This window comes from Falco punctatus (genome assembly GCF_963210335.1).
Source record: "Falco punctatus genome assembly, chromosome: 9".
Classification (NCBI taxonomy): domain Eukaryota; kingdom Metazoa; phylum Chordata; class Aves; order Falconiformes; family Falconidae; genus Falco; species Falco punctatus.
The window spans coordinates 36189676-36214158 of record NC_137589.1 but is presented as its reverse complement, the minus strand read 5'-3'; the positions used below and the strand labels follow the sequence as shown (position 1 = coordinate 36214158).

General features: G+C 36.9%; 1 protein-coding gene across 4 annotated transcripts in view; it reads right to left on the bottom strand.

Moving 5' to 3' along the window:
• ATRNL1 (attractin like 1) overlaps positions 1-24483 on the bottom strand; it is a 570901-nt gene that overhangs the window by 82504 nt on the left and 463914 nt on the right. For all 4 annotated transcript variants that reach the window (XR_013930596.1, XR_013930597.1, XM_080403249.1 and 1 more), the window contains one exon: positions 17320-17434. Coding sequence is in view for 2 of the 4 variants with exons in the window: in XM_080403249.1 (XP_080259375.1) it covers positions 17320-17434 (115 nt within the window). In the remaining 2 variants the exon portion in view is untranslated. The remainder of the gene's footprint in view (positions 1-17319; positions 17435-24483) is intronic.

The window sequence follows — 24483 nt, the reverse complement described above, 5'->3', positions numbered from 1 at the left end:
GATATAAAAGCATAGAACACATGGACTATGATGACACAGAGCAGGGCACTTGCTGAGGTGAATTACTTTATGTTGATTGCACTTTCTAAAGATTTGTTGCCTTTGTATCGGTTTCCAATTTGATGGCTACGTGGCAGCTACAGGCTTTGCGTAGCAATCAGATAGGTTTGCTAGCATTTCCATGTATTGCTCCAGATGAGGTCTGCTAGCATTGCCATGCTTAAACATTTTGGACAGGATCTAATGAGGGATTAGAGAACAGGGAATGGCTGTACAGCACCCCTTAAAGCTGTCGAGTGAGATTAGACAGTGTAATTGCTCCGATATGAGGAAGAGTGTCGGGTCTTCCTCGAGCTTTGTGTAGTGCAACGTCAGGATGTCGTCTGCTGTTGGCTGGTGTAACGACTCTTTGATAGTTTGGCTATACTGTCTGAGTGGGACAGATTGTGACTGTGTCATGTTTGTTGCTTATTACATTGTTCACATTCTAGTCCCTGTAGGGATTTGTCTGGTTTGGGTTGTAAAATCCAGTATGTCCTGAATTTCTCATACGGACTGCCACAGCAGGGAAAACGTGCAAAGTGACCTCCTGTACATGTAGAAAAATTACTTGTGCTGAAGTTGGCAAAACTGAATTCTGAACCTAATGCAAAAATTGAGCCTTAAATGCTTGACATGGTTTCTAATTGTTCATTTGACTATCTGGAATACTTTCATGTACCTGACATCAAATAACGCTCCCCCCCGCCCCCCCCCCAATAATTTATGATAAGAAGGTGCAGGAGATTCTTTTTAAAAATCTCTTTTCATATCACTGTTTTTGATCAATGGAGAAAAATCAGAGAACGCACCACTGAAGCGTAATATCATGGAAACATCATTTGAATAAAGCCCTAGTTGCCTAATAACAACTAGTGGAAGTTTATTACAGAATTTCTTAGCACTATACTGATGGAATAGATTATCAGATTATAGAGCTATATGCGAGTGTTAACAAACAATATTTATCCCACAGGTAAGGCTTGCCTGTATGCTTCATAAATTCCCTTGTAAATGAATTTACACATCCTTGTAAGAAAAACGTATGTCACAGATCTTAAATTGTCATGCACCACTTTTGCTGGGAACTAAGTCACACTTGCTTCCTAAGATAAATTCCTCTTCATTAAATGCAATTTTCATTGCACCTTGCTACAAAGTGCCATAACCCTGCTGGAGGAAATAACTGATCCCTGCTGGCTGACTGTACCAGACATGAATCATTGAATCCGCTGTGTATGGAAAGAGATGGGCATGTTTGTGGGAAGAAGGAATTAAAGTCCAGGGCCAAGAGCTCTGCAGGAAACCCTAAAAATAGCCAAACTTAGGAAGAAGCATGGAGTAAGCTTCCCGGTGTCAGTGTCAAGTCACTTCATAAAATTAAGATTTGGGAAGTAGAAAATCTGAATCAGCCAAAGCCTTGATTTTCGTGTTACTCTACAGACCCCACATATTGCCCAAGTTCAGAATTACAATGTGACAATATCAAGTGACATTTAGTCATGACAGTCTTTCAGTAAATCCTTTCAGCTATATCAAACATCAGTAATTAACGGCTTAAAGAGGATGGAAGTTGTGCATGGGAAAAGGGCACACTGAAGAAGAGACTGAAAGATAAGCTGGTGTGCTTGCAAAAATGCTGTTGAATGCTTGGTATCATTTTAGGAGGATTTCCTTATAAAAAGTGCAATTTCCCCCTCCAGTCCTCAGTATTCTGTGCTCCTGCTGTACCTCTCTTTGCATAGGCATAATACGGAGGACTAACACAAAGCAATCAGGTCTTGAAAACATGACCTTGACCAGCTTGGAGGAACTGGGATTATTTTGATATAGAGAAAAGTGATAGAGGGGAAAAAAATATAAAAGGCTGCAGAGAAGAGGAAGGAAGGAAATAATCTTTTTTCCATGCTCATTTTGGGCATGATAAAACTTAATGGGCTTAAACCATAGCAGAAGAAATTTAGGTTAACCATTAGGAAAAACTTTCTAACAGTTAGCACAGCCAAGCACGGTGAAAAAACATCCTAGGTAAGAAGCAGAAACTCCATTTTTATACACTTTCATGAACAGGTTAGACAAACATCTGCCAGGAATTGTTTACATGCAGCTGATACTGCCTTGAACAGGAGAGATGGGACTAAATGATCTCTAAAAGTCCTTTCCAGTCTTATTTTTTTATGATTCTGTAATCAACTTTGAAAGGAGCTTGGCATCACTCCTATTGAAAATAATGGGAGTTTGCAGAGTGTTCTATAATGGCATTCCAGATTTCCTGCAGTACAAACCAAGGTGGAACTGTATGTATTTTAGTGGAGGCAAGTGGGACCTCGAGCTTCAGATGCTGCAAGAAAGGTGGTAATTTATACCTAGCTGCATTTGTCACACTCAGTATCTTGCATTACCAAGCTCTTTACAAAGCAGAAGATTCTATTCTGAACCAAAGCTGATGGGTAGCTGATAATTTTTCTGAGCATATTCCTAAATCATCAGAAAACAGTAAATTAAAGGATATATTTTTAATTTCAATCTCACAGACCATTCAAAGATACACATAACTCTTCTCCTATGTCAGGCTGAACAACCCCCTGATGCAGCTCAGGATGTGGCTTGCTGTGCTGCCAGCCACGGTTTGCTGTTTTCTAAAACCCGAAACAGCCAACCCCTTATTTTCATCCTCTCCATATACAAATGCAAATAGAATTTATTCTAAGGATATTTCTTCAGTAGTTGGTATTTAGGTTTTAATAATTACAATGTCCAGAAACTGTAAAGAAAATTCCACCTGAAGTTCACATTTATACTTTGATAATTCTGCACTTTACGGCCAACGTTCCTTTGCTGCTTCCCCAGGAAAAGATGCAGACTCTTCTTGAATATAATGTTTTATGCTCTAATACTTTGTAGTGTAACTTGTTATGCTTTTTACATATTGATACATTTTCAGGTAACCAAAATATCTCTACAAAAACTTCATTGTTTACTCCAAGCTGCAATGTGCTATCTAACATTCTTTATCTATTTTCTCTCATGATGACTAATCAGTATTTCTCTATTGTGGACAAAGATTCCTGCATGAGTATATTTGACAGGAATCATTTATCTACAGAAAGAATAATGGATTAATCTGTACTTCCCTGGAAAAAACCCAAACAAAACCAACAAAGCATCTTATATTTTGAGATACTGATCTAAAAATTCATCACCAAATACTGAAGAAGAGTTCTATCCTTGACTCAAACTTTCCTGCTGAGGCAATGCAGGGATTTGGAAATTAATGAATGGTGTTATGCACTAAACCATGCTATGAATGACTGTCGATATTTTTTCTATTACACTCACAACAATGAATCTGAGAACATCTCACATGTTAATGCATTTGTTCCCACTGCATCCTCACAAAGTGGTATTCCCATTTTACAGAGAGCATGGAGCAACACCATCCATCCACAAACACATGGGGAGCTGGTAATAGACCAAAGGCTGAAGTTTGCTTTGGATACAAGTTCCAGTAGCTGCAACTCCCAGAAAGTCTTTTATTCCTTTTTGATATGATTAGCTGCAATCAGCCACCCCATAATCACTGAAACCTTTTCACTACAGAGCAAGTTCTGCTGAACCCACTGTTGTGTGAATTCGAACTAAAGAAGTGAGAGGCAGATACAGCTGCAAATATGTCTGAGGGGGAAAAGGCAGCACAAGCCTGAAGCAGTTATGTACCTGGAAAAGTGCCCTGAATGATGCTACCAGGGACAAGTCTGAGGCCTTGAACTGCAGATATGGGTATCATGCTGGTATATTACTGTCAGAAGACAAGGATAAGGAAGGTTATGCTTTGATCACTGAAATCCAAGTTTACTGCCTTACTAAGTTTGCCCTATGGCAAGGCACTAGATTTTTTAACTTCCACTTACAGTCAGTTGCATTCAAAGCAAGCTGAGGACACCGAGTACTTCAAAGAAGATACTCAAGACTGTGTATCATTGAATCCTGAATTACAAGTAATAAATATATACATAAAAATAGCAGGAATTAAGCACAGAAAGCATGTGAAGCATAGATACATTGTCATTCTAAACCTTCCGTGTTTGTGTCATGTTGAGTCACACTCAACCCTAAATATAGTTTGCCATTGTAATTTCCTTTGTAGTCTTTCATTTACACCCTAGCATGTTTTGAACACTTAAGACAACTTTATCGAAATGAAAGACTTAAAATGACAAGTGTGGCAAGTGTGGCCTTTTTCTGCTACTGTTCAGATTCATGCTTCATGCTTAGCAATTTGGAAAATTCACTTAATGTTAACATTTTTCAGATGCAAGAATTTTAGAAAGTTTAGGTTTATAAAAAGGGATTATGTTAATAGTGATTCACATACAGGTACTACTTTACAATGTCCTTTTTGTGGATGGATCAATTTGCCAGCCATTTTTCCATATCAACTAGCTCTCAGTCATTTTCAAGCTCATTTTGTCCAGTACAGAAATACATGCATTATGGTGTGTGACTTTCTTGACAGGTCCAATAATATTTACAGAAACTTAGCTTAATCTCATTTTATATTTTCCTTGTCTTCATTTTTTAGGTATTTAACTAATCCTTGGATATTTCTTTGAATTTTATTTTTCTTTTTAACAATCTGTTAAACAGACTTTTTTCATTTTATGGACCTGCTAATTCTGTATGCCTAGACTTACCCCTTTTCATTGTTTCCGCAGACCTTTATCTCTGCTGTATTTTGTCAGGAAGAGCATAAAAATCACCTTCCAACTTATTTATTATTATTTTTTTAACCTGGGTAACTGCAGGTATCCTGCAGAAATTCTTGAGTAGCTCAGTCAGATATAGTTGACCATGGTGTGTGAGTTCTGACAGCCTTGCTAGGCTCAAACTCATTCCAAAAAGCAGTATTGGTGGTTTCTACACTGCTCCCCATTTCATGTTCCACAAAGACTTACGTCTTGGATGCCCTGTTTAGGTAGTTGTATGTGTAGGCACAGTGCCATACCTGGATGCTAAAAGGATAGTGCAGAGAGATGCAGAACTCAGCCCTGGTCTTGTAGAGCCAGTGTTGACCTGCAGCTACTATATCCCTGCAGGAGATGAGCTGACAGGTAGGTGTCTCTCAGCTGTATTCTGTATACCTCTCACTTCCAGAATTATGAAGCACAGCTATCCAAGGCACACAAATAACAGAAGCTGAATTGTCACAGTAAAGGAAGATGTCATAATAAACAACAACTCCAACAAGCACGACCTAATTAACACCAACCCTGAGTTCTCAGCTATCTGTAGGTGCTTTGAGGTAATGACTTTGCTGGATCCAAACTAGCTCCTTCAGGACACTTGTAGTGATTTCATAGTTAATGGACAGTTAAGCCACAACCAGAAAGGATGCGGGCAATAACAGAGTTTCCTGGTACAAACTCATTCTTATTACTAGAACGAAAGTATCCCATTAAGATTTATTTCCTCAGTCTGCTATTCAATTTTAATAGCAGAAAATTTGGAACTTAAAACCTTCTGTCTTTTCCTTTGTACTTACAACAGTAATTGAATATATAGAGCACAGAGTAGTTCATCTCCCATCCTTCATTTTAAAAGTGTTTTATACTTAATAATAATAATGACGGTGGCATTAATTTATTTGTGTCCCTAAGCTTTAAACCTGGCCTTCTACAATAATTGCACAATATTGACTGAAAGGGGTTAGATCGGACGATTCTAGAAATTGAGCAGCTCTAAAGTTTTAAGAGCTACTTTTAAGCAAGAACTGTCCCTATCATGCTTTTAAACTGCTAACAACAGAAAGCCCTGACACCCTTCTGTCAACATTTTCCTGAACCACAAATTGCTCATGCATTAGAAATTCACTTGAAATGGCATAAAAAGGCTGTGAAGTAAATGCATCCCTGAAGCTGGGGTCTGCAAGCCAGTGTAATTTCAAAAAACACCATATAGGCTGAAAAGACAGCAGATGCAAGGACTGAATTTAACTATAGATGATAACTCAATTTATTTTCTCTGTAGTCTGGTAACTCAATAAGTCTTTAACGTTTTTGTAAATAAACAGATGGATGCCATCAAATGCCACAGAATGATAAGTCTGATTGGTCTCTGTAAAATTTTGGATCGCTTTACCCCAAAAATAGATACTAGAAGCATCTTACCCCAAGAATGTGATAAAATATGTGTGGGAAGGTAGATCATGGGCAATTGCATTGTCCCAGTGATGAATGAACCTTTCCATGATGGTATGAATCAGGACAGGTCCCAGTGTAAGGCTTTCTACTGGAAGATTTGAACAGATTTGACTTTTGTTGATCGAAAAAAGGTGCTTCCTTTCAAGGAATTCAAAGTTAGAGGAAGGAGAAATAGGTGATGGGACCCCTGCTGAAAAATTTAAATCATATAAAACTTTATCTTTGAAAGGTTTATAGCTCTAATTTAACTGCGAGCCATCTGCTCCACCTAGTACGTGTTGACTGAATATAAAACCAGACCACCAGTTGCAAATAGGAAGGACACTTATCATCCAATGCTTCACTTGCACAGGAATTTCTTCACTGCACCTAATTTTGCAACTCTAACTAGACAGCTGTCGGATCCTCAAAGTTCAACAATATGAAATTAAAATAAAGTTCAGGAGGAACGTGGCTAAATAAGATGCTCTCTTCAGGCAAGGCTGTATGTTCAGGTGGACTGAATACAGCCAAGAGGGCTCTATTACTATCTTTCCATGTAAGAAACAGGGTCTTTGTGCCAATATCAAGAAAGCAGAACAAAATACTGCTTAATAGCATTGTCTGTACAGCAATATTTCCATTTGTGTAAAATAAATCATACTAATGAAAGACAGCGTTTTCCCTATTAAAAATGACAGTAAGTATCATATAAACTCTCAGCAAAATTCTCAAGTGAAAACTTCACGTGTTTGTTAGCTGCCTTTATAACTTTTTTGGATTATTTTGTTTTTTGTTTTTCCCCCCTCCTTTTTTCTTTCCTTTGTTGATATCTGTATAGTTCATGCCAAAAGAAGAAAAGCACACTACAGATTCTTTCAACTATGGAAAGCTTAGCCTTGCAAAGTGCCTAAGGGTCTGCCTGGGAGACAATCAATTCTGAAGACCTAACTTTAGAGAAAATTTTCTTCTTCCTATTCATGAATTACTTTTCTTTACACATCCTATCAATTTTACTCTGACTTTCCAACCCTACTAATCCTGTGCCTTCCTCATCACAAAATAGTCATCACAAAATCCTACTAATCCTGTACCTTCCTCATCACAAAAAATGAAAAGGGGGGGGGGGGGGGGGGGGGGGAAATTAAATCACACCCAGTTATATAAGTATAGGATTTTATAGCCTAAAAAAGGAAATAACACCAAGCTCTAAACTATCACTTTATTTAGAGGAAGAGATTATGGTGAGGAGATTAGACCTTCCAGTGAAAAGGGGCCAAAATATAAAAGGGACAGCTATTCTCCCCAGCCTTCCACATGAAGCCCATTACAGGATGTTAAGACATTTTGATATTTGACATTTGACAAGGTAGGGAGCACAAGGTCCTGGCTAGCATAAACCTTGCCCAGACCCTCCAAGGAACAAATCAGTGCGAGAAATCTGTCCCTTTCTACATCAACAGAAAAGCACATTGTGCAAGATTATTGCTGACTTGCAATATATTCATCAAGAAAAATACTTGAGTCTTCCCTGACTTCCAGCAAATACATTATAACTGTGCTATATGGAAGCCAATGAGCTTCTAAAGGAAGGAAACTATGCACAGTTTCTAAATTCAGAAAGCCTACAAAAACAGACAAAAAGCATCAAGCAACAAAAGTGGCTGTGTTTGGGAGGCAAAGAAATGTAAGAGTGAAATAAGAACAGTCAAAAGTCAAGCTGAGTTAGACCTTGCAAAGGTTTATTAAAATAAGCATCTAAGGATTTTCACTGTATAAATAAATGAGACACACACACACAAAACAAAACAAAACCCCAAAAAATAAAAAAAGAAGAGCTGTTATGTAGAAAGAATGAGGTGGAGATCATGTATTTTCTAGATGTTGTCCCAAGAGTGAATTCTTTGATGCTTTTCAAGGAGGGAGATAATGTTTATCAAAAAAGGTACCATCAACATGGATAATGGAATAAGGATATAGAGATAGAAACAACAGTTTTATTCATTGACATTAGAGTAATCAGAAGACTAGTTCTGTAAGAACACAAGAAAACAAAGGCTGGTAACAGGGAAATTTAATAATCTGCCATGTTAAATGCAGCAGCATACAAATTGAGAACAGTAAGTGCTGTTTACTTCATGATAAAAAATTTCTAGATTCAAGATAAAAATTATTTCATACTTTACAGATCTATTAATCAGACTCAGCTATAAGATACTTAGCAGGAAATAATAATTAAAGCCAGGTAAATACAGAATGGGTGATACTTAGCAGGACATAGTAAATAAAGGCAGGTAAATACAGAATGGGTCAACATCCATCAACATTTCATCAAAGATCATGGCAGACAAATTTGATAGTTTTCTATAATAACTTTTTTATATATATTCTTATTTCTATAATAATTTTCTGGATAAGAACATGCAGAAGATTTTCTAGATTCCTGAAATCTTATACTTTGGGAAATTATCAACAGACAAGAAAGGTGAGAGATGACTGCAGGAGTTATGGAGAGCAGACAACTGCATAAAAAAGAGAAAATGAAGACTAGTTCTGAAGAGGAAGAAGGCTGCTGAAGTTATAGAATGGCAACAGGAATCAATCTTTTGAGCAGTCATTTTAATATTTTCATTAAAGAGCTGGGTGTAGGAGTATGCTGCTAAAATTCAATCATGACAAACATTGACATGTAGCATCGATACAGAGAAGGAGTCGAATATAATACAGAAAGAGAGGCATGACATCAAGAACTTGAGGAACCTAAATGTACTGAGCTTCAGCTGTGTAAATTCAAAGCCGTTTATTTTGGGATCATGCAGAAACTTATACACTAAAAGTTCACTGTTTGAGGAAGAGAATAAGGGCAGGGATGTAAGATGTTGGCCATGAAAAGACCGAGTTGGAAGGAGAGAGAATTGTTTAAAAAAGGTAAAAGTTAAAAGGGATACAGCGAGGAAATGTTAGTGCCATTGGGCAACACCAGATGGGACTTCACATGGGTCTCCGAGTACAACCTGGCCATGCGAGGTAAAAAACTACTGAACTGAAACTGGGACAGAGCTTACAAAGGTGTTCAGAAGACTGAAGAACATATTTAAAGCAGACCTCATTTGCCTTAGCCTGGCAAAATGAAGGTGGGAAAGAGATACAACAGCTGTGTTAAAAACATGTGGGTGATGGAGGTCACGACGAAAATAGGATAACCCTTGAGCACTTCAGCTGATGGTCAGCAGGCATGTATGGCTGAAGGATGAAATTGCTTTCCAGGGTAGAGCCTTCGATTTGAAAGTTTGGGTTCTAGTGTGTCTGTTCACAGCCAGAAGCTTAGGACTGTGAGTATCCATCATTGCCTCTCTATTCCCCATGATGAGTGGGGAGAGGAAATCTCCAAACTGGCACCTAGATGTAACATGAAAATGTCTCAGCCAGCCTCCTCGAACAGGAGGAAATGTACACGACAACTTACATTTCACAGTGTTCAGAGCTTTTACAGCCTTGTCAGACATGCTTTCAATTCCCTTTTTGCAATTAAAGCTACAAAAAAAACCCAAAAGAAAATAAAAAGGCCATTTCTAATACTCTGGAGGAACAGTGACAGTTTTGGTTTGAACAATGAATAACTAGTTGTCAAAGAATTTTTCATGGTGTTTAACAGTTTTTATTAATAGGACTCATTTTATTGAGTCCCTCTAGGGCAGGAAATCCAGCGATAAAGTTGTAAAACAACCACCTATCTCTACCTCCTGTTCTCCTCTTCCTTTTTTCCTGGGTTTGGGCTACAGGACGAGTGGTGGTGGCTACTGGGTCTTATTATCTACTTTGTTTTTGCTATTGCCATAAATATTTTTTAAGTCATCATCAGCACCATCTGCCACTTACCACTGTGTTCTTTTTTCACAGTGTCAATACTATAAACACAGTCTGCTCCCTCATTTGATGCAGTGCAGAAGAATGGAATTAAGCAGAAAATAGACACTCCAAAAATAGGTCTTACTATTTAAAAGAAAGAAACTTCTTCAGTAAAAACATCTTCAGAACAGATGATTTCAATTTCTAGCAAGTCTTAAAGAGGTATTCTGCTAAGCATCTCCAGTTAACTAAAAAGAACTCCAGATTTTACTTCTGTTGAGACCATGGCACTTGACAAATCAGTCTCTCAGCATCAATAAGTTGAAGTTACTGCTGATATATTAATTGTGAGTTTAGTTTTAGTTATAATCATTAAACTCTTACAAAGACTATTTTGATTTTTTCACACAATTTTAACTTTTTCTATTTTTTAAGCATTTAACTGGCAGCATATTGTTGATTATTATGGAGTATCCCTCAGTGCAATTTCCAAAATTACATTTCTATACAAAATGCTCTAGTCATGCCTTAGGTTAAAGGGAAGGACTGAAGTCAGTCCTCACACAGTCTAAACAGTAAAAGTAGCTTTCAAAAAATTCTGTTGTTCACTGAGTCTTTTAAGATAATCCGCCTTATCTGCAGAGCTTCTGGTGAAATGAATCCAGCCACGCACCTTTGCAAGCTGAGCTGCGTGAATTGTCACTGAGTTCCATCATGGAAGCGTCATTCACATAATGCAGATGTGTAATATTTTCTGGAGACGGCTTTTTTCTAGGAATGTGAATTATATGCCCCTGTAAACTCTACTGTGTTTTCAGCCCAGATAAAATGCTGGACTCGCCCTTGTATTTTAACACGTTCTAGACATCCACACTGCTTTGCTGTAATACGTAGTTTGGCTTATTTCCAGTTGTAAATTGGCACTTCAGAGAAGATGAATAGAATTTAGATTTTTTTTTTCAATATTTCATAGGAGAAATCTTGTTATTTGTGATAGGGGAGAGTATCCCTTTTAGGGGTATTGCAGAGTTGGTTTTGCTCAGCGTTTCCATAATGTTTTCCCTGTTTACATGTCACTCTATTCTAGCTAAATAGCATTGTTATATTATAAATATAAAATCTACTTCTTCAGTGCATCAACAAAAACTTAGGTCAATAAAACTGCAAATAATGAAAATAAGCCAACAGTCTGTCTCCAAAATTAAAAAAAGAGAAGACACTCAGTCTAGAGAGGTGGACTGGTACAGAGCAAAGAACAGGATGATGCAGAGCAATATGTTTAATTAAATACACATGTAGGATGCCCAGATACTACTTTCATGGGTTGGATGGTAAAAAACAGAATGCAGAACTATGTTCTGTTTTATCTAGGGTTAAATCCTTCACAGATTCTTTTGCTGTGTCACTTTTAAGTTTCTTGTTTAGATGTTTATGAGTCTAAATAATCTACCAGTTATGAATATCCTCCTTGTTTTCCAGTTTGAACAGAGACCACACAAAGGACAAAAAAATTAATGATCTGGTTTATCCCTCTGCTCTTAACAGAAGCAAGCCTCAAGCCATTCCTCCCCCTGCCTTCCTTAGTATAAGAAAAGGTCTACAAAGAAGTGAAATAGTGTACTGGAATATGTATGTCTGAGAAGACAAGGGGTTAAAGTGGTGCTTAGCAAAGGAGCCTCCAAAGTTCACCCTTGACTCTTCAGCCTGGCTACTGCTGTGACATGGGATCTTTCCAGCAGGCACATGGATGCCCTTGCTAATGCAGAATCAGATTCAGGTGTTTCCCACTATTTCCCTTTGAGTACACAAGAAATGCTAGAACCCTCAACAGGCAGGCACAGGCCCTTAATAATACGTACTCCATGCATCATGCTGTACAATTCAATTGATGTTATTACCTTTTCCACCATTCTGTCCTATATATTCACTGTTTTTGTATTCTGTAAATGCCCTCCAACATGAAAAAGGCCATAAGAGATATTTCTTGTTTACAGTACATTTTCATCAACATCTTTATTCTCTACAAGAAAATCTTTCCTCATCCTTGCAGCCCAACTGACTTTATATTAGGTTATTTTTAATGTATGAAGGGACTGAGCAAGGAATGTCTTTGTAGCAGGTAGAAATTCTTGGGACTTATTTGCCCCTGGTGTATGTCTGCAAGCGTTTCACTGCATATTCAGATAGGTACCTATATGAACCCAATTTATGTAGGAAAAACACTAACTGTGGTTTTGTTTCCAAAAGTCAGAACAATCGAGCAATATCATTAACTATAATGTCTCTTATTATATGTATTACCTTTTTTTTTTTTGTATTTTAATCAGAGAAAGTCAGAAAAAAAAAAAAAAAAAGCCAAGAAAGCCTTGTGACTGAAAATCCCCATCCAGAGCTAATTGTCTTGTAGAACACTTAATGAGTCGTTATTCATTATGATGGTGAGTATAGGGAAGGCAGATGGCATGGTAATTTTATTGATTCTGTGATCCTACTATAGCTCGCTGATTAAGTAGGATTGAATGCCACAGTTAGTGTGGCCAGAATTACATGAAATTCTGTTTTGATTCAAGGATACCAGAGAGTAACTTTCAGATAGCACTGCTGGTGAGGTCCACCAACCATGATCTTTTGCTATCTTCACTTATTATTTATAGCAACAAAATTTTGTATGTAGTCTTCTAGGATGTACATTTCACAACTTCCACTGCAAAATCATTTCCACTGAAGTTGTTCTATTGATCAACTACTTTGTATTTAGGTTTTAATTTTAATTTCGATGTGTTATTTTTAACTAGTAAGTTAGATTCACCTCACCTAGTCATAGACATACAGATGTTAAATATCCTCTGAGGTTTAACAGAGAGACAATCATATATGTTCACCTTTAGAGACCATTCAGCTCACCTACTTAGTAGGAAAGCACCTTTGCTGGGTGCTCTACCACTTCTACCTGCTTGGTAGGTAGGCAAAATTTGCTGTGGGAAAGTAACATAATTTGTAAATAATTCAGAAGTTACATTCCTTGATTCAGAATAATTTTGAGATGGTTTAATATTGCCATTTCTCTTTGTGCTTTAAAGCATTTAGTGGCCTTATCCAAGAACAACGCAAACATCATAGAGTTTTATAAACTTATTGTGCAAATATCTTGATACCTCAAAGCATGGGGTTTAGTTGGCTTCAGTAGTAATGATGACATGATCACCATTCTTTTAACAGAATTTATCATGCTACTAAGCTATTCTTTCTGTATTGCCCAATATATCACCAGAGCTGTGTGAAGACCTTGAAGGAGTTATTCTTGGTCTTTCCTCTGCTGGTAATTCATTGGCACCTTTTTCTGCATGAAGTAATTTATATATTATTCTCTTGTTCCTTTCTGTTCTGTTCTTTTTTCCTTTTTTTTTTTTTTTTTTTTTTTGTTTTTTTTTTTTTTTTCTAGCTTGTTTTGTTCAATACCCTTTGATATATACAATTTAGTTCTTTCTAGAGATCTGGTTGCAGCTGCTTTCATTATTAGATCTCCTTTGATATTAAGAAGAGTTTAAGCTATTTAAAGCATAGAGTGAGACACTACAGCAATATAGATGATCTCTAGCTTCCAGTGTGTCATAAAATCTGCAAGGCATATATGTATATAATATGTGTGTGTATATATGTGCATATATATGCACACACATACATATAATATAATATTGTATATTATAATCTGTCCACAAGTGCTTGAACAAGTGATTCTTCTGGTATGTACATACCTTGATGCATGCATATATATATACAAACAAATTGTACAGACAATTGCTGGTTTTATGAACCTTTGAATTTTGAGGTGATTACTTAAGTCCAATGCAGTCAATGAGACAACTGAAGAATGAGGAAACTATATGTTCTACCTGTCAATCCAAAGTTGACAAATTTAGGTTTTATTACTCCTAAACTTCCTTCATGTTTTTCATTGATCATTCTAATTTATAATTCAGTTCTAATTTCTTCCTTAATCCAAGAAAAATTTCATTTCAAAACAGTTGTTACTCTAGAGAAGTGTAGTTGAACTGTGCTACATCTAACCTAAGATGGTAACATTTATTGCTGTTTACATTTTTATATAATATATATGTATTTATGGTGTTTCTTATTTGCAATAATTTCATTTTTGTATTTCATCTGAAGCTACATGACCAATCTGTATAAAACCGCATACTAATATTAAGCGGTTGACTTGTGCCAGCCTAGCTGTTATATGTATACTTATAGCATTAATACTTAAAACTAAACAATTCTGTTGAAAGTCTGTAAAATTCTGAGTACTTTCTGTAGGAAGTGGAGAGCAATCAGATCTCCACTGGGACATATGGTCTCTCCTAGAGAAGTTTTTGCCTTGCATAGCCTTTGGTCAAAGCCCACCATCTGTAGTTTCAACTTTTCTTCCAGCTGCTGATAAAGGTGAAGTATAGAACATATGCTGCAGAAAGAGTAACCTTTACATTAGGGTTTGGGGTTTTTTGGTGGTTTTGTTTTGTTTTGTTTTTTAATATTCAGAGACATTTCCCAACAAAATATTTGTTAATGTAAACCTTGGATACAAGTAAAACTCACTTTTGATCAAATTCAGATCTTAAAAAAATAGATATACAACTAACAACTCCAGTGGAGCATGGACTAGCTATTTGTCAAAAGAATTAGCTTTCTCAATTTTGGAAAAAATGTAATGCAGAACGATACAGACATCTTCTTCTTATATTTCAGGCATACGCATATATGAAATGGAACCTACAGTCTCTTGTTGCCAACTGAGAATCAGTATCATTGATGTATCATTTAAACAAATATGTTTGACGTGATGTCAGTTTTACCCCAGAATGATCCCAATGAGCTTGAAAATGGTTATATGCAAGTAACAGAGGAGCCTAAAATTACTTGGCAAGACATAATTAGTGAACACACTACTTCTATCCACCTAGATATCATTTTTTCAAGCTAGCTTAGATTATGAGGGAAACCAGCTGCATAGCAAACACGTCTGCCACACAGAGCTTCCACATCATTTCATATAACTTGGTGCAGTTCACAGCGCCTGCTCCCAGAAAGCCTAGGAAAGAAGCTACAGGTAGCGCTGCAGGACAGGACCGAAGCGAATGAGCAGAGCTACAGGTACACGAGCAAACTTCTTTAATAGCTTCTGCCTAGTCAGTGCATGGTTACATACAGTGAAAGAAGTTCATGAGTATCAGAATTCATTACACACAAGAACAAATGATTATAGCAATAGAATCTAATCGATTGAATCAACATGGTTGCACACCTCAAGCATTTTTATTTGCTTTTGACCCTGAATGAAGTGAAAGTTGTGGAACTAAAAATTTTAGATATTTTCACATGCTAAATGACTGACAAAGAGCATAATAGATAATGGAGGCATAGCATTTGAAATATATGCCTGCAAAGCTGATGGAAGGCAAAGTAATGAGAAGACTGCGCAGAACAGGAGGACACGACACGTGTCAAAAGGAGGTGTATTCTTTCATGGCTTGAGAAACATTTAAAATGACACATCTGCTGTGTTCTCAAATCCAGCTCCTGTTTCAAAAAGCCTATTCCCTCCACTTCGTACCAAGAGCAAAGAACAGCAAATACTTTAAAATAAAATGTATATAGTAAATAGAAGCTGACTATGAAGTAACTAGATAAATACAATTTTACTGATGAGACACACTTCATAGGTAAATTTGAAAACCACAGATAAAAACATTTTAAGCTCCAATTTCAACAATTACTTTTAATTTCCTTTCATAATGTTTTTGTTTGCAAGGCTATAAACACCTTAGTTTCTCTTTCATTTCCTTAAAACATGAACAGGGAATATGCTTAACTTCCTTCTTCCCTCGTTGCTCTCTTCAGAGCACTTACATTTATGTACTTCTTCCAGGAAATGTGTTTGACAAAGCATCAGTAACACTTATTTTCATAGCATTTCCAGAAATGATATTACAACCATAAACAGCGTTTTAAGAACTAAATCCTCATCTCAGAATTTGGGGGAAGGGGATCAGAATTTGGGGGAAGGGGAGGGAAAAAAACCCTTACCCCCACCCCCAAAATTAATTCCGCCCCCCCCCCCCCCAATAAATATCAGATGGTCATGAGGCCAAAAGAAGAACACTCAGCTGAGTTTATTTCCAACATAAGTCAACTGAGCTTGCCCTCATCATCATTACTCAATACTTTTTAATCTCTTAAATGGATTTTTGAAGGTTAAAAGGATATCTTTTTGGCTCCCAATGATAAAAATTTGCCTTAAAACTTATCTTCTGGTTTATAGCAGCATTTTGGGCACATACTATGCAGCTTACTATTGATTACAAAGGTGTTCACTTTGGCAAAAGCTGCAGTGAATTCTGAAACAGTAAGCCAGTCACCTATGCAGCACGACGTTAGTCTAAACTTTGTCATCATGACAATTTTGTATCATATTATTGTTGGCAGTTATTTAGAGGGTTTTAAAAGTGTATATAGGCACTTCTTGTATGGGCAGGATTTTATAAGAACAGCTGTAATGGTTTTGTATGATGATCTAGCATGAGATCAGACAGATCAGTTAAGGTAGATTACCACAAGAAGTGCTTCCAGATAATGCAAATGCTGCTTTAAAATAAGCTGGGGTCATTTCCAAAGTGAACACCTTCCTCATGAAGCATTCATTCACACAATCCCAGGTTTCACCTGACAGGCACTCGGGGAAATGCTAATATTTTAATTGAATCCTGATCAGCACATCATTGGGATGCATGACACAAAGGAACTTAACTAGAAGTTAGTGCACACAACATCAGCCTCGACTGAGAATGCTCTGTGCTGTTCCCTATATAGCCTCATTTATAGGAACCTGAACTGAAACCGTAGAAGAGGCTGCGTACGACATTTTTTTGGGGGGAAGGATGTTTGGTTTTGGGGTTTTTTTGCCCTGAAAGACAATGTCAAAGTTTATCAGTATGCACACGCGTTGTTTCAGGAAGCCCTAATGAGATATGCCATTGTACACCAGTTTGATTACTGGGCTTTTTATTTGGGATACCACATCAAATTCTAAACAAAAATTCCTCCTTAAACATTGGCCCTAAATTTAACACCAACTTGACTGAGTAGCCCTTGTACTCATCTGCTGTGCCGTTATTTTGGATATGCGTGTGTGCATTTGTCCGAGCAGACTGGATTGAATGAAGACAAACGTGACACTCCTCAGCACGAGCCTTACCTGACTGACCAGGGGGGGGGATTCCTGACGATCCTCTGGGCAGACATAAAAATACTGTGAGGACTGCGGCTCTGTTTCCCGAACATGGCTCAATGGCAATCGGTTTAGGAGCACCCTGAAAAAATGAGATACCTATGTAACATCTGAGATTTCCAGTTCAGTTTTACTCGTACATCTTTAATTTATTTTAAGGTTCACTGTAACAGTAGGAAGATATTTTTCCCAGTTAGTTCTTCACATTTAAACAGATCGTCCTACCGATGTTAATTGACTTTAACATGGACTTTAACAGCCTACACTGCAAACCTAACCAAACAGAAAAATTAAATGATCATAAAGACAACAAAATTATACTTAATTTTATAGCTCACTAAATGTACTGATATCAAGTTCTCAAAATTTTGAAAGTAGCAAAACCTGCTGATATACACATTGGTGTCTCAAAGTACCAGAATTTTTACTATTCTGATAACAAGTGAAAGTATTGTGCCTCAACAGCATCCAGTCAGTACCTAGACAAAACCTAATGCCAAAACCATAAAATGAGAGCAAATCTATATTATATATAGATATATAAAGATAGCCAATCCCTCTTGAGTTTCCCAGCCCAGTAAGTCTGCCTTCTCTGTACCTGTCCTGGTAAGCAAACGATTTCTTTAAGGCAGGACTCTCCTGAATTTTTTTGCATATGCAGAAAACAGCTGCAGTGTTACTGTATTTGAATAAACTTGGAAACCCTTTGAAAATGTTGCCTGTGTGGTTATAATCTTACTTTGTCTTATATAAAGCTATTATAATAGTGTTTTTGCTGGCAGTAGGTATGTGCTGTAACCAAGTATATCACTTTTATTAGCTATACAGATCATTTAATTTGCTTAGTTAACTTTCAACTGAATGGTTGCTGCCATATTGTTCTGAAGTTACCAAGACTGAGGACACTAGGAGCTGGATAAAAGCAAAGCAGTCTACAAAGCCATAGAGTAAGAAGTTTCTAATATGATAGTTTACAATGTTTGCATATTTTCATGCTTCCATGTTTTGTGTTCACTAAGAGATAGGCATTTCATTTTTGAGAGCTCAAAAGTTTAGTCAAGCAGTAGACATTTCTAAAAACATTAGGTCAAAATCAGCAGAAGCATTTGTGGGGTTTTTTGTTTGTAAATTTTTAGAATGTCTGTCATGTTCCAAGGCAAAATATGAGTTTGATGTTTTGATTCAAAATTCAAAGCCATAAAACTTTCCATTTATATGCAAAATGCAATGTATATATAAATGTCAACTGATTCAAGTATACTAAGAAAAACGATAGTATAGCCAAGTTGAATACACTGCAAAGTACTAGATATAAAGAAAACAAAGGCGCTTCCATCATGTAAAGTAATTATCATTTTCTATTTTCCTACCTCCAAGTAACCAACATTTATTACTGCTCAGTGAAGATAAGAAAACAGAGAATACAGCAATAAATTGAACAATAGATAAATATACTTATTTTTTTACTTCATGGTCATATTTGAAAGACATTTCTATAGATTCGTTTGAGGCGATAGCATTAAAATAACTTGGGTGAGTAATGTCATCTAATTTAAAATTGCCATGACATAATGAATGACAACTTACATTCACTACAACCTTACCAAACAATGAAACAGAAAAGTAAAACCCCAAAAGCTTCAGCTAAAAATGTTAGTTTTTTTTAAAAAAACGTAAGAAATATTTTCTAAACTGAGTGCATTGGATTTGTAGCACTGACTGATCATTTTTTGGTAAGGTATTGGCTCACTGTAGTCCAAAGGAACAGATGAAGGGAACAGATTCTGAACTTGTGTAAGCTGGTGTGTATCTGTTCCTTTCCATGGATCTATTGTCAGCAAAACATTTAGACAGGCATTGCTGGATAATATGATTCTATACTAAGAGCAATGCAGAAAAGGGAAAAAACAGAATAAATATTAGCAGTGTTGATTGCGCATGCACAAAAGTAGTACCAGTGGATTTTTTGAAAATAAAGGTGTGGGAAAAATTTCTTAATAAGGCTTCTTTGACTTCGATATATTGTAGAGCAATGTAAAAAACATGCAAAAATAATGGTAATTCCTCTGGTCATAACATTTAATATAGAACAGGGTCTTGATGGGATCATTCAAATCAGCAGATAGTCTGTGCCCTGGGCCACTTAAATCTAATCAGACAAGTGCAGGTGTAGAATAATGCAACAGAGCACTGACAGCAATCTAGTGTATACCTCTCTGCTTGCTTCTCCCACTATTATGTGCTTTCATTCACTCCTACCTGTTGCACTCTCAGCTGTCCAAATCCAAAGCTTCCCACCTGCCACACACCCATATCACACCTCCTCTCGGACCTAAAGATGTGCCCCTTCATTCCAGCACTTCTACCTATATCTCTTTCCCCCACTACCCAGACAGGGACGCAGCTCCATGCCAGTTAAGACCCCCTGCTTCCCACTTCACCCTGCACTGGCCTTGCTCCTGCACCTTCAGTGCAAAATAGACTTTCCAGCTCTAGGAGAGTTTCTGCAGCAGGAGCTGGGAACCGATCACACCAGGTGCTCCTCCTGTGCATGGACAGAGTGCCATAAACCGGGCAGGGGGTTGGTCAGTGGCTCCTGTGTGCTCACTAGCAGGATCAATAGATTCTACCTTTGCATACGGTGTCATGGACCATCTTCCACTATATATTAGAAGAGCAGCACCTGAATCTTCATACAGCATAAATTAAAATAGTAGGTACTACTAATGTAAGCAACAGAGTAAGTCATCTTTCCTCATTTGTCACAACAGCAAATCAAATGACGCGATTCCTTTCTATGTGAAAGCAGACAAAATGAAATCATCTTTCAAAAATGTAATTCAGAATACAGTTTATACAGACACACAACTGAAAGAAACAAATTTACCATTACGCCTTTTGATTTGGTTAATAATTACTATGCTATAAATCAAATTATGATACTTTCTATTGCTGTGAAAAGCTGTCGTTAACAGGCCCTGTCCTCTTCTGTTTGAAGTTTATACTAATACTTTTCAAAATGCAATTGGAGGAAATTATTTCTGATAAATATTTTTCAGAGGACTTCATCCAAAAATCAAATACAGTAAGAATTTTGTATTTGTGCTTATTTGTTCTTTTATAGAACTTTACGACTGAAAAAGCAGATGTCTTACGTTACCTCACATCATTCAGATTCACTAGCAAAAACCCACAGAAGCATAGAGCAAATTATAATAATTTAGATACCCTAAGGTTTGTCAGTTGTTTAAAGATAAATACATAACCATGAATCAAAGTTATTTCACAGTGATATAATATGTTCTCTGAAATGTGCCATTTATCATGCATTTTCCACGGGTTTTTCTGGAAGAGATAAGGCACATGTTTATTTGCCCAAAGCACTTAGCTACCATGATTTACTTGCTCAAATTATCTCCCTGCCCCCACCACCCCCACCCCTCCCCTGTACATAAAGTGACTGACGTTTTTGCCAAAAAGCACAAATAACAATCACAGAGTTAATGAAACTTTATCAGTGGAAGACAGAATAAGACAATACTTTTATTTAACGATCTTTTTCTCTTATATTCCCTTTCTTACACATACTATGACAGAAAGAGGTTTGTCAGTTGAGAAGGTGAAAAAGAAGAAGAAGAAAACCACAGAGGAATAAAAAGGTGAAAAAGCATATATTATTATTTATAGTGAGAAAAGAAGATTAAGTCAGTGGATGCAGAGAGAAGATGTATAAGTGGAGAGGGTAGGGAACAAAACAGAGAAGAAAAAAAGTAGATAAGTTTTTTGCACAGTTTAAACGTGCAGTCATATATTTATTCACAGAAAACAAGCATCAGTAGTCGTCTTCCCAGGGTCCCAGATTTTTATATGAGAAAATGTTCTTCATTTGCCAGATTTTTTTTTCTGAAAATCCTACAAAGACCTACCCAAAGTCGAGCTGCCTGGCTGAGTTTGTGAGGAATTACTGAGCTTTGCTCACTCTTGATATTTTTCTATAAGAAATAAATTAGGGCTGGGTTAATTTTTTATATGCAAATGACTGATGACAATACTACCATTACTGGCAGAAAACCCCAGTGAATCTTGCATTGTGCTCTTTACCTGCTTAGGAAAAACACAAATGAATAGCTTTAAAGTCCAGACGAAGAAGAAGCTGGGAAATGTGTCCTGTCATACTTGGTGGGCAGGAAAGGCAGCAGAAGGCAGCGGCATGAAGAGATGAGAAGAGCAGGAGAACACAATGATGACTAAGGGGATGTTCATGGATCTGCTATAAGGGTTCAGAATGTCTTTGGGGAAAATTCACTGAAACTTCAGCATCAATTTGTATCTATCAACAAAAATCTTTAATACTGCAAATACAGGAAGATGAAAAGTGTGAAGTGTTTTGCCTCTATCTGAATTCCAAGAAGTGGTGTCTCACAGAAGTGCTATAAAACTTTGGATTTTCAGTACTAAGTAATATCTATATGTACTTTTTGTTCAGCATTCTAAGTTAGGTGCATTCAATTTTTAAGAGTGCATTATTATACCATAAGACAAATAGATCAAGTAAAACTAAATGGCTCCAAACTCATGCCAAAAAAGCAATTAGAAAATTGAATCAAGGAATTAAGGATTAATGTGAGCATGTTACACCTGTCAGCAGTAATAAGTATTTTGACAAGAACAGAATAAAGTTTGACAGTGTGCACAAACACAGATCTGATATATAAATCAAGTACTAAAATGCAAACAACTATGCATTAATCATTGTAATGTTTCTGAACTAAAATGGTCTTAGTGCTACTTAGAAGAATTCATTATAAATAAAACTTCATCTCTTCTCTTAAAAAAACCAAGCCACACACAAGCTTGACTTACACTTTTTGTTTTAGTAATAAATTATGGCATTTTAAACTTAGTTTTTAATCATGTTATTATAACAGAACTAATTTGGTGAATTCTACATAAACTAAGCTTGACGGCTTGGCAAATAAAAAATCAAATCTGTTGTTGTGGCAGGATTAGTACCAGACTCAGAATGTAAACAGCGACTTTTCTGGAGTTCAGTGTGCAAGAATTCAGAGAAGAGAAAAGAAACAAGACTGCGTCCTCTGCAGAAGTAAGGAATGTAGAAAAGGAGGAAATGTAAAATTAAGACTCTTATATTACAAGCATCCACATCTTCATTTTCTTTCATCTTCAGGTTCTTTTCCTGAATTCTTGGTTATTTTCTGAGTTCCTTGATTTGTTTGTGATAAGCAAGTCTCAGATTCAGAAAAGCACTTGAGTACCTAAGCTGGATTTTGATCGAATTTAAACACCTACATGCAAACCCCAAAGCCTCAAAACCTTGTTCAACTTAGTTTCAATTTCCCAACAGATGAAGCTCTCCTGTACTTGCCCAGGCACATCCTGGTCTCTTTTACACCCACTCCGGATTCAGTGGCAATCTACATGCAGCTGCTCTGCATGTAGAGCTTGACTCAGCTAGCTGTTCTCAAAAGGTGCTTACCAAATTAGAGTTTTACAATACAGTTGTGGCTACTTTCTTTTAAGCCATAGTTGAAAGCAGAAATAGCTCTGCTCTTTGTGGAAGGAGGATTAAATCTGGTTTTCCCATTCAGCTTTTACTAAATGCTTGTTTGAGGTGAAACACACTGACCTATAATCAAAGATGCAGAGTAAAATGCTGTGGATGCTCTGACCACTTTCAGTGCAGTAAACACAGGGTTTTCAGCAGTACAAAGGAGGAAAAGAAAATCCAGCCTCTCAAATTCACAGAATTCCATTGAAGTAATTTGGTGGGGCCTTTTGGCCATTTTGCTGCAGAAACTTCAAATGTCCCTTGCACAGCTATCCTGCTAAGAGAAGGAGATGGGAGACTCCCACCTGTAGCTAGCTTCCATCCTATCCCCATCTGATTTTCTCCATGGTCATTTGCCAAGGGAATCAAAACCAACAGTAATGTCAGAGATAGAAAGAAATGCTGGCTGCCCCTTGCAGCAGAAGCCCAGGTCTTTCACAGCACCCACTGCTGCCCTAAGGAGAACCTGAAACCAAGCAATGCCTCAGGCAGAAACATTGCAATCAATACTGCTGCTTTCTTAAACTATCAGTGCTATACTGCATTACTGTTCACAATGCTGGGTACTTATCGACTAACGCTCATTAACATACTTTAGGGTATGAACTTCCTACCCACCCAAAAGTTTTGACAATTTTCTCCGCAGATTATTCCATGACTAATAAGCCTTAATGACAGTGCAACAGGAAAAAAAGAAAAAAAAAAAAGAAAAAAAAAAAGCTTTCACCACACATAATTTGTGTCCCAGGACAAATATACTTTAGGAAATACAGCAAAAGAATCAATAAGCAGGGCTGGAGTTCTGAACATTGTTTTGTGGCTGGCATAGGAAGCACTAGTGCTTCATATGATCTTAGGGTTTTACTGAAATTATAAGCATCCACTAAAGGTTTTCATTTAATCCATCCTGTAAAATTCCTTCTCTTGCAATTAATGAGTGGAAACTTTATCTCATCTAAACCTACAAGAATGGCCCAGAGCCTGAGTGTCCTCAACACTTTAGTCTTCTACTCTGTACTGTGTTTTGCCTGAGGATTTCTTAATTTCTAACTTTGGTTAATGAGGCCTCATTAACCCATGTGAGGTATATAACCATGTTACCTACAGCAGTAAAAGATGGAGAATGTTTTGGAGTACCTTAAAATTCTTCCACTTATAATGAACAAGACCTGAGGTAACTGCCTTGCCTCCGTGACTGAGCCAGCCAGCACTGATTTACTGTGGCACCCTACCAACTCTCACTTGACCTTCAGAATGAACCAGTTTTCCCAGAAAACTTCTATAGCGTCTCATGGAGCTGAGATAGACAGCCTTATTGATAACAAAATGTCACCTGACCAAAATTACACTAACATTTCTTATTAGAGTTTTTTTAAAGTGAATTATCTTCCCAGAGTAATTTTGCTTCATTGTTTTCACAGAATATAAATCTCTATTAATTTCCTTGTTTCAACATAGCAATCGAAACCTTAGAATATATCGGTACATTATTTTCCATAAGAAAAACTGTGACAATTAACAATAAAAAGAACACATTATAATTGCCAAGCTGCAATTACAGC